The sequence below is a fragment of the Budorcas taxicolor genome, chromosome 3, assembly GCF_023091745.1.
Source record: "Budorcas taxicolor isolate Tak-1 chromosome 3, Takin1.1, whole genome shotgun sequence".
NCBI classification, from domain to species: Eukaryota; Metazoa; Chordata; class Mammalia; order Artiodactyla; family Bovidae; genus Budorcas; species Budorcas taxicolor.
The window spans coordinates 70,523,411-70,535,647 of NC_068912.1; the positions used below are offsets into that span (position 1 = coordinate 70,523,411).

At 37.8% G+C, this 12,237-nt stretch overlaps 1 protein-coding gene across 1 annotated transcript in view; it reads right to left on the reverse strand.

Moving 5' to 3' along the window:
- Window positions 1-12,237, reverse strand: part of TNNI3K (TNNI3 interacting kinase) — a 335,099-nt gene that overhangs the window by 195,969 nt on the left and 126,893 nt on the right. The window contains exon 17 of the mRNA XM_052637003.1: window positions 11,619-11,723. Within this exon, the coding sequence (XP_052492963.1) occupies window positions 11,619-11,723 (105 nt within the window). The remainder of the gene's footprint in view (window positions 1-11,618; window positions 11,724-12,237) is intronic.

Genomic DNA, 12,237 nt, shown 5'->3' on the forward strand with positions numbered 1-12,237 from the left:
CGTGGGGCAGTAGTATTTTTATGTCAAACCAAAAGTGAATTTTGGTATCACAGAATTTCTGTTTGGCCAAACCATGACCTTCTACATTCTCTTTACACATACATTATTTTGGGTGCACACATAATCTTGTGTATTGTGTCACATGGTGTAGGGTAGCTTAGATTCTACCTCTATGATGTGAGATTCAGGGTTGTGTCTAACTGGGAGGACCAAGGCAAAGATTCTGATGGAAGTTACCGTGAAAGATGGCAGGTTCCACTAGGTTTGTGTTAGCAATATGATAGTGTGGGCAGAAGGAACAGAGCTTTCCTCTGATTTAAATATACCTGCTTTAATTTAAAGGAAGTATGTTCCTAAGGGAATTTGCTTAATGGGGTGTTAAGTATGAACACTATTTTTAGAATTAGTAGATGCAGCCAAAATTAAATGAGAGGTTCTAATGGAGGCAGCTGAGAGAGGAAGAATATTTTAACTGGCCCTCTGAGGAAACTTTCTATTTCTACTGGAGTACAAAGAAAGGACAACTCAGGACTAAGGGATATTATAGGATAGAGTAGGGGAGGGGGCGGCTGCTAATTTGGTTCAGGATGAGGAACCAAAATGATATGTTCTGAGAATGTTTGGGACACAGCCGACCCTCTGGGAACTGTGAGAATCAGGTAAGAAGGCACGGCTAGATCTACTATCAGAGAAGAGGAGGATGAACTGGGTGATGAATTCTATTTAAATAACAGGTGGAGAGTCAGAGGGCACTGCCTGCTTCTTCTGGAGGTTCATGGAGCTGAGGACAGACAGACTGACTTTAAACATGTCAGAAATGGGAATGGAAAATGTGACTGAATATCAACCCCTGAGTGAAGCTAGGACATAGGATCAATTTGTAGAATTAAATGTTTGAAGAATCCTTTCATATGGATATGGTATAATAAGGTTCTTTGAATACCATGATCAGAGCCTGTGTTTTAATTTTCACCTTTAAAGAAAAATGTATGTGTGTTTTCACTGGCACAGAGCAAATTGAATTGTGAGATGTTTTTGAATTTATATAACCTATTTCATACTGCTATATCTTACTACAGTACATGTTGTTACTCTTGAACCATGTTTTGGTTCAGGGACAAGCTCCATCATTTCCAAAGCTATTCTTATATTTTCAATGTAACAAAGTGAAAGAAAATTATTTTTAAATTAATTTATATATAATATGCTTTACTGAGTAGCTTTCACTACATTTCCCGGTTAGTGGTATTAGTTTATACATTGTGAAAATATGTTTATAGACTAAAAATATTTAGTATGCAGTTAACATTATGTTTGTGCAACTAGTTCATGCCAATCTAGACCACCTTTCTACCCAAACCCTAGTACCTGTTATCACTAGTGCAAAGAAGGTGAATGTAATCCAGACTGCTGGCTGTCTACCAAAGATCATTTCCTCTTCTGGGCAGACAGCTAGACTACATTTCTAAGAACTCCTGGCAGTCAAGCATGGCTATTTGATTGAGCTGTGGCCAATAACATGTGACTGAAAGTGATATATGCCACTCTTTGCCGACTAAGGTCCGTCTAGTCGAGGCTATGGTTTTTCCTGTGGTCAAGTATGGATGTGAGAGTTGGACTGTGAAGAAGGCTGAGCGCCGAAGAATTGATGCTTTTGAACTGTGGTGTTGGAGAAGACTCTTGAGAGTCCCTTGGACTGCAAGGAGATCCAACCAGTCCATTCTGAAGGAGATCAGCCCTGGGATTTCTTTGGAAGGAATGATGCTGAAGCTGAAACTCCAGTACTTTGGCCACCTCATGCGAAGAGTTGACTCATTGGAAAAGACTTTGATGCTGGGAGGGATTGGGGGCAGGAGAAGAAGGGGACGACAGAGGATGAGATGGCTGGATGGCATCACGGACTCGATGGACGTGGGTCTGTGTGAACTCCGGGAGTTGGTGATGGACAGGGAGGCCTGGTGTGCTGCGATTCATGGGGTCTCAAAGAGTTGGACACGACTGAGTGACTGAACTGAAATGAATGCCTGGTCTGTAAAACATTTCATGCACATCTCACATATTCTTGTTCCATTGATGCTCACTTGAATGGAGCTGAAAACGAAGGAGACTGCAGACACCACATGTTGAAAATGGGTCCTGAACACCTACATGGATAAGGGACAACCCCAATAACTTATTCATTCACACAGTCATGATACAAACTTCTATTGCTTTTGAACCATTATGCATTTTGAGGTCTATTATTGCAGTAGATAACCTACCCAATGTAGATAACCTACTCAAACAAATCCAATGTTCATCTGGGAAAGCTGTATAGTTTAGAATTTTTCCTCATTACTCAGAGTAGTAATGAAATTGAAACAGACTGTATCTGATTACTTAATTGGTAGATGAATAGATAAAGAAGTTGTGCTACATATATGCAATGGAATATTATCAGCAATAAAAAGAAACAAATTTGCATCAGTTGTAGTGAGCTGGATGAACCTAGAGCCTATTAAGCAGAGTAAAGTCAGAAAGAGAAAAACAAATATTATATATTAACACATATATATGGAATCTATAAGAATGGTACTGATGAACCTATTTGCAGGGCAGGAATAGAGATGCAGAGGTAGAAATGGACTTGAGGACTCGGTGGGGGGAGGGGAGGGTAAGACGAATTGAGAGAGTAGCACTCATATATGCACACTACCGCGTGTAAAAGAAATACCTAATGGGAAGCGACTGCAGAGCATAAGGAGCTCAGCCTGGTGCTCTGTGATGGCCTAGAGGACTGGGATGGGAAGGAGGTGAGAGGAAGGCTCAAAGCGAGAGGATATATTTATACTTCTGGCTAATTCACATTGTTGTATAGGGAAAACCAGCACAACATTGTAAAGGAATTATCTTATAATTAAAAAAAAAAAAAACCTTTTGAAAATCTTATGTCACCTTACAAATTTGGATATGGACATTTCACAACTACAGGCACCCCTTAAGCCCTTAGGCCCTAAGCCCTAAGCTCCAAGGCACCCCTTGCTTGTAATGAATTAATTTTCCTTCTATAAATCCCAACTGGTGACAGCTATGTCTCATCCTTAAACTGAGAAAAATATCTCTCAAATTATTTTCCTCCAGGCTTAATTTCCTCAAGACTGCAGATGATAAAGAATGGAAGCATCACAAAAACATGAAAATGTGCATGCTTATTTGTTTACTGATATATAATATTAACATACACATTTATGCACATCTTTATATATGTGTATGTTAATTTATTACATGTAGGTCTGTATCCTTCCAGGGTTTTATAGCCTTGAATACCTATATGAACTGTGTACACTGCAATTGTCCAAAATTGAAACTCTTACTTCTTTTTGGCTACTGGTGAAGATTCTACCCTCCTGGGAACTTTCTAGTATTAACTACAGATTAGAAATTAGATGCTCTAGAATGCATTAGTATACACAGCACAATTCCCATGATTAACTGTTGGATCTTGGAACTTACTCTGTAGCAAGGGCATCATAAGCATGTGGATCTTTTGCCTTAGTTGTTGAATGAGTGAATGAATAAATGATGATACTGGATTTGGGGCAATGATTCACAAACTATTTAGAATTACACGGTAACTTGATTCCCCGATATTCCTACTCCACCCTGGCAGTGGAGAAGGATGAAATTGTATAGCAACTGGTTAAGAGGAGTAACTGGTATTAGACTAAAAGGTAATTCTCATTGCTGCCTGTATGTTTGAATGCTTGTAGTGGTCTCTGAAAATATAACACTTGGGCATAGACCCTGAGATTCTGATTGAAGCAGCATCAGCGTTTCCTTGAACTTTTCCTACAAATTCTAGTGTTAGTCACTCAGTCATGTCCAACTCTGCAACAACATAGACTGTAGCCCATCCAGCTCTTTTGTCCATGAAATTCTCCAGGCAAGAATACTGGAGTGGGTTGCCATTCCCTTCTCCAGGGGATCTTTCCTACCCAGCGATCGAACCCAGGTCTCTTGCATTGCAGGAAGATCCTTTACTGTCTGAGCCACCAGGAAATGTGCAGCCAAATTTTAGAACCACTCCAACTACAACAACATTTTCTTCTCGCTTGATTATACGAATTATCTGGTAATCTTTTTCTTTTAAGTATCGATTCTCAGGCCAATTTAGGATATTCTCAATCTGTGCCTTCAGAAGGGGGTTTCTGAATTTGTTTTTTAAATGAGTAGATGATACTTATGACAGGGAAATGCTGGGAAATAATACTTAGGCTCTAAGCTCTGCTGGAAAAGGGCTGTTGGTCCTTCATTCTCAGCCATTCTTCCAGGCGTTGCATAGACTCTAGCTCATATCAATCATTCAAGTACTGGATATTAATTAATTAATTACCTTAATTTTTAAGTCCAAGTAAATGAAAAACTTTTGACATAATTAAAAATGCCACTTGTGATTGGTTTTTTACTAGAGATTTACACAAGGAGAATTGTGAAAAATTTCATGAGTTTCAAGGGTTCTCTTTTAAGACTTACTATAAATATTGAAGTGTAATCAATTACTTGGCCTATATTCAAGTATTCAGAATTCTCTGCAAGATGGTACCTGCCAGTGAATGCTAAATTCTATTCATATAACCAGTTATTAGATAAGTCACAAGTGAAAGGACTAGCTGAGAGTGAACTCTATAATTCAGGTTAATCAAGGAATACAATTGTACCTAATAGGTAATTAGAAAACAATAATTTGTTAATGTGTACTTAATTTATGGTTTTTTTAATGCATGGTTTTTATATTCTGTATTCAACAGAAAGGCAAATGTATATATCAACTTAAAATAATTATTAAAAATTATAGTCAATATTTTCTTAATACTTTCTGAAATCTTCACTAATTTAGTTAAATCCATTTTCAAAATTAAAATTCTTTTACTAGTGCTGTCATTTTAAATTATCTGTCATTTGCCATCAGCAAGTTGGCTGTTTTTAAATCATCTCTAATTATTTTTCTTTGTAGTCACTCGAATAAGCTGACACTCAAAAATGTCCTCACATCTAGACCTAGAGTCCCAATTAATTAGTTGTGTTATATAAGAATACATATTCATATAAATGGGAATATTGAGGAGTGTCTTTCCATCCTCATAAAGGAACATGAATTGCAATAACAGCTGATGTCTGTGTAGTGCTTCACGGTTTACAGGGCTTCCCAGGCAGTGCTAGTGGTGATACAAGAGGCTTTCACTTATATCACTCTTGGGAACGTCATGGCCACTCTGTTGGAAATGTCACTGTTTTATTGGTTACCGTGTTGTTATACTATATACAAGCTCCGGGAATTGGTGATGGACAGAGAAGCCTGATGTGCTGCAGTCGCAAAGAGTCGGATATGACTGAGCAACTAAATTGAACTGATACTATATAATTATGTAGGGGAAAGACCATTTATTTGATGTTTGCAGTGGTGTTTGGTTTCAACATAAAAAATTTGGAAAATGTACTTTTCCAAGAAAACATAGCTGCTTGTATAAAGTATAAACATTAAAATGTGTAGCTGTAAACCATATTTTTCAAGCTCCAATGCCACGAAGTGAATATATAAATTGGACCAGATATATAATGGTAAGTTGGTAGGTGGTGGGATCCATGATAAACTGGAAAGTACATTCTTGTCTAGAGCTACACATTTAAAAATATTTAAACACTGCAGATGGTGACTGCAGCCCTGAAATCAGAAGACGATTGCTTCTTAGCAGGAAATCTATGACAAACCCAGACAGTGTGTTGAAGAGTAGAGACATCACTCTGCCAACAAATGTCTGTATAGTCAAGGCTATGGTCTTCCCAGTGGTCATGTATGGTTGTGAGAGCTGGACCATAAAGAAGGCAGAAAACCAAAGAATTGATGCCTTTGAACTGTGGTGCTGGAGAAGACTTCTGAGAGTCCCTTGGACAGCAAGGAGATCCAGCCAGTCAATCTTAAGGGAAATCAGCCCTGAATGCTCATTGGAAGTGAGAGAGTCATTTCCTAGGCAGGTTGATAAGAAGTCTAGGGGTCCCCAAGGACAGAGGGGTCTGGAATTCTGAAGGAGGAAGAAAGGACAAACGTTTTTGTCCCTCTACAGTCCTTAGGATTATAGAACAATAATGTATCCTGCTTGAAGACAGTCTCTGGAAAAAACCTTCTGGCTAATCCTGTTATCGTAAGGTGTAAATTATGGGAGTAGGTCTAGTGAGGTCTTTACAACCTCCAGACATTCTTTTGATTCACTGTAATAACTAATTCAGTTCAGTTCAGTTGCTCAGTCGTATCCGACTCTTTGCCACCCCATGAATCGCAGCACACCAGGCCTCCCTGTCCATCAGCATCTCCCGGAGTTCACTCAAACACATCCATCGAGTTGGTGATGCCATCCAGTCATCTCATCCTCTGTCATCCCCTTTTCCTCCTGCCCCCAATCCCTCCCAGCATCAGAGTCTTTCCCAATGAGTCAACTCTTTGCATGAGGTGGCCAAAATACTGGAGTTTCAGCTTTAGCATCATTCCTTCCAAAGAACACCCAGGGCCGATCTCCTTCAGAATGGACTGATTGTGGACATGGAACGACAGACTGGTTCCAAATAGGAAAAGGAATACGTCAAGGCTGTATATTGTCACCCTGCTTATTTAACTTATATGCAGAGTACATCATGAGAAACGCTGGGCTGGAAGAAGCACAAGCTGGAATTGAGATTGCCGGGAGAAATAACTAATTAGAGAGTATATAACTACATGGCTAACACTAGCAAGGGGGTACTCTTTCTGCCCCCTTTTGATGCCTATGTCAGAAGCTTTCTCTACCTTCTTTATACTTTAATAAAACTTTATTATACAAAAGCTCTGAGCGATCAAGCCTTGTCTCTGGCCCCGGATTGAATTCTTCTCCTCCAGAGGCCAAGAATCCCGGCGTCTTCATGTGGTTCAGCAACAACTTTTCAGAAGGACTGATGCTGAAGCTGAAGCTCCAGCATTTTGGCCACCTGATGGGAAAAGCTGACTCACTGGAAAAGTCCCTGATGCTTGGAAAGATTGAGGGCAGAAGGAGAGGAGGGTGTCAGAGGATGAGGTGGCTAGATGGCACCACCAATGCAATGGACATGAACTTGGGCAAACTCTGGGAGATGGTGAGGGACAGGGAGGCCTTGGTGTGCTGCAGTCCATGGGGTTGCAAAGAATCAGACACATCTGGGTGACTGACCAACAACAGTGAACACTTTGGGACGAAGAAAACAGCTCCGTGTGCCTCATATGCAACCTCTGCTCCATACTTGCAGAACATGGGGTGTAGAAGAAGAAATAAAGCAGAAATAAAGAAGCACAAGGAGATGATATGAAAAGTGATTTGGGTCACAGGAATTTAGCCTACAGGACTGAGATACAAAGAGCAAGGCTGATAAATATGGCTGATGCTCATCCAATATCACCAGCTTCTTTCTATCTGTCTGTACTGACTTGGTTTTGTTGTTGTTGTTGGGACAGCACAATATGTCTATAAGGATGTGGCTCTGGGCATAATACCTTTAGTCAATTTCCTTACAGTAAAATGGCATAATAATAATTACATTATAGAATTTCTAAGAAATTAAATGAAACTATACATGACAAAGGCGTAACAGAGTTTTTTCACACTGTAAATACTAAATAAATTATTATAACCACTGGGAAGAACTACCTCCTTAAGCACTACTTGAATTTCTAATATATACTAAAAATCGAAAATAACATTCAGATTTATATGGTAAGAAATTTACAAGGGAAAGGCAAAGTTTTTTTCTTTCACTCAAATAAATCAATAACCATGAAACCAAAGATACAAGTTTCCCCTCTGTGTGGATTGATCTATAACCACAAACATCTTCTTTCCTTTAGAACTGTAAAAGGTACTAGGCAAGTTATTCGGACTCTATCTACAAGTAGTCATACTTGTACCAACTAGATCACTGCTTTCTGAAATGATGTTCATAGAAATGCCTCAGGAATTTGGTTCAGTTAAAAATGCATTGACTGAACAGTACTGTGTGAGACGCTATGCTCAGTTTTGTAAATCTGAGATGAGGAGAGCAGGATTGCTGATCCTGAAGCCCTGACCTGCCCAGAATAGAGAAGAGAAACATGGAAGAAGGTTATTTCAATACAAATGCAATGCCTGAGTTCTTCATTCTGTTTTATATATTTTTCCTTCCACCTATTTCAGTGGGAGAGGATTTGTAAGCACTGTGCAAATGCAAGGATCACTATGTTATGAAAAGATTGAGGGATGATATACACCTAGCCTTCAAAGTCTAGTTTTAGCTCTATATCCTCCAGGAAGTTTTCCATTCTATTGTGATTTTTAATTTACTAAAAATCCTTTGAAAATGGCTGATTAATCATTCTCCATTAAATGACAATTAATTTGCTTCCTGAGCATATGTTTTATGTACCTAACCAGATTGTAGTAAGCCCTCTGAGGAGAGGACTGTTTTGGGCAGTATGCATGCTACATAAACCTGAAAAGCTAATGTTTTATTGTCACTAGACTAAGAACTAGACTAGACAGATGGACCCTTGTTGGCAAAGCAGCGACATTACTTTGCTGACGAAGGCCCATCTAGACAAAGCTATGGTTTTTCCAATAGTCATGTATGAATGTGACAGTTGGGACTATAAAGAAAGCTGAGCACTGAAGAATTGATGCTTTTGAACTGTGGTGTTGGAGAAGACTCTTGAGAGTCCTTTGGACTGCAAGGAGGTCAAACGAGTTAATCCTAAAGGAAATCATTCCTGAATATTCATTGGAAGGACTGATGCTGAAGTGGAAACTCCAATACTTTGACCACCTGATGCGAAGAACTGACTCACTGGAGAAGACTCTGATGCTGGGAAAGACTGAACGCAGGATGAGAAGGGGACGACAGAGGATGAGATGTTTGGATGGTATCACTGACTTGATGGACATGAGTTTGAGGAAGTTCCGTGAGTTGGTGATGGACAGGGAAGCCTGACGTGCTGCAGTTCATGGGGTTGCAAAGAGTTGGACATGACTGAGCAACTGAACTGAACTGAGACTAGGGAGCAGTAGAAAAGAATGTCCACAAATAATAAATATAATAATTTGGTACTCTATTTATATTGAAAGCTCCTATGAGCTTTCATAAGACTTTTTGGTACAATATAAGTATTTAGGTTAGAGACAGAAGAAATGGTAAATATAAACTTCTGTTATATAACAAATGTTCTATTGAAACTTTTAACCAACAACATTTCTATTTTGGGTCCTGCTTTATTACCTGGTGGTAACAATTTACACTTACTCTCAGGGCAACAGAACACACATTCAACTGCCCCATAAATGAAGAATTGCAGCCAGAAAAAACTCAGTGATCTCTCATTTAATGACACATGGCAACGGTGGTTGGGATGAAAAATAATATGCCTAAAACTCACAAATCACCAGTTTGAATTTGATAATTTATCACCTAAATCTAAATTTCCTAATTATTGCTACTAAAACTCATAGAAAAAATATGCTTCTTAACATAAATATTTTTGAAAGAGATGTAAAGAAAATAATGGGCTTCCCTGGGGCTTCAGATGGTAAAGAATCTGCCTGCCTGTGGGAGACTCAGGTTTGATCCTTGGGTTAGGGAGATCCCCTGGAGAAGGAAATGGCAACCCACTTCAGTATTCTTGCCTGGATAATTCTATGGACAGAGGAACCTTGCAGGCTACAGTCCACAGGGTCACAAAGAGCTGGACACGACTGAGCTACTAACACACAAAGAAAATAACAGGAAAGAAATTAATTTTATTTGAAAACTAGCAAATAATTATAAATAGATTGAGTCCTATATATGTTTACTTCCAATATCTAAGATTCAGCCTCTGCTTATATTTAATTTTATCGCTCCTATATTTCATATCTGTCTCTTCCTTTCATTTCCTCTGCCATTAGTGAAATTCTGCTTTTCATTACTTATCTAGATCACTGCAACAACTGCTTCACCAGTTTCTTCACTTTCTGATCAAGCGATCTTTTACAAAGATGCTGAATTAATCTTTCCATAATATAGTCCCAAATTTCTGACTCCTTGCTCAAATATTCTCAGTGCCTCCTTCTTGCTTTTAAAGCAAGGTCTAAACTGCTTTACTCTAGCATTTAATAATTTCTGTGCTCTTGTTTCAATTTATTTTTCTCTCCCAACAGTCCTCTTCATACATTACATACACTAAATACGTTTATACATTTCATCCACTGAAGTGAAACTATTCAGTACTCCTATAATATGCCTTTAACTTTCTTTTTTTTTTTTTTTTAATTTTAAAATCTTTAATTCTTACATGCGTTCCCAAACATGAACCCCCCTCCCACCTCCCTCCCCATAACATCTCTCTGGGTCATCTAACATCTATTTTTTTCACATCTTCCCTAAGCCTGGGATGCTCTTCCACACTCTATCCATCCTTTAGGGTCAAGCTCGAATGTCACCTATTTCATAAAGTTGTTTTTAAATTCTTCAGAAGTAATTTTTATTCTTCTTTCTGAAATTTTACAGAAAATATTTCACTATCTCCTTAAAATAAATTATTGGTTTATACCTAAAGTATATTGAGTACTGCAGTCTATGGCAGTTTTACCTGGCTCTGTTGTGCCAAGTACAAAGGCTTTGAACATAGTAGATACCTAAGTAGTTGTTGAACAAATGACTGGCATAATTAATGAATATTTAGTAGTTTCAGAACTGTGGACTTTGTATAAAGGGTCATACATGGGATCTATTTGAACCTTATTGACAACCATAAAATAAACATATTGATTTTGAATAATCTGACTTCTTTCATAAACTAGTGATTTATCAGATTTTTCCACCTTTTCTCCTTAGCATCTCTGGGATTACAGAGAGATGGCCCAAGGAGCTCCCTCTTTGGCAGTGAGAAATGAACAGTAGAGAAATGAATTCTCTACTGTATACTTAGCCTCTGACTAAAGCTGTCCCACTTTGTGTATCAGCCTCCCTGTAAGACTTTGCTTAGAGAAAGCATTCACTACTAAAATAGACAAACAAACAAAAAACCTTGGGATTCCACCACTGAGACACAATAATTCTCTATTTGTTTCAAGTCTCCATTCCACATGAAAACATCTTCATGTGATAGTGAGGTAAATGAGCTGCTGTGTTTTGGCTGAGTTTGTTCTTATAAGAAAAATACCAAAATGTTAGCACAAAAGTAGTATTTCAGACAATTTTATATCAGGTCCTCCTACAATACCTAACTTTGAATGAGACATGACATTCTATAATAATTATCATTGATCTCAATGCTTGATCTGACTCTAGTGGCCTGAGAACTAGCTAGCTGTTGAATTTTACAGATGTTATAATCTTTCTGGATATTTTTCATAGATTTGAAAGACCCCGGAGAAATAGTTATACAGCTTTATATTTCTGTAAAAGACAATGGTGCAACATTCTATTGCCTAAGCTAATGGTAGCCCATCCCCTCACCCACAGAGTAGAAAATTGTATCCTACAATAAATATAAAATGTATCTTCACTGAAATCTATCTTAGACTCCTGGTCAGTTACACAATTTCAGGTTCATTATTTAGGGGGAAAAATACCTGTTTAAGTCACGGTGAATAATTGGCTGTGTCAAGTTGTGAAGGTACTCCATACCTTTGGCAACATCTACTGCAATGATTAATTTTGACTGCAAATCAAGTATCCTAGAATTTAAAAATAAATTTAATGAGGATGAAATGGTCAAATCCAATACTACATCTTTTAAAACAAATCAATAGTGTGTGTAATTTGTTATTCTGTACAATTTCAGCCTTTTTTTGCTTGATTGAAGGTTAAGCTAAAAACTCAACATATGTGGAAAAATAGCTTTTCTACGCTTGATAATGCTTAACTATAGATCAATTCAGATACCAACCCCTCTTATTTAAACATTCAACTTGATTTTATAACATTTATAATATTACACTTAATTTCTTTAAAATAACATAAAAAGGAAATCTAATTACTAAGTAAAAACCACATTCTAATTATCATATGCATAGATCTAGGAAGTTAATTCAAATTAGACTTGTACAAGATTATTCTTTCTTAAAACTTTTAAAAATAAATACTGCGACCCCTAGTAATTATTTTATTTTGAGCTTACTGGTACGTCAAATTTAGCCTAATTATTCAGTTACTAATTTAAATTCCTTGAATTTGTTATCTTAAACTGGA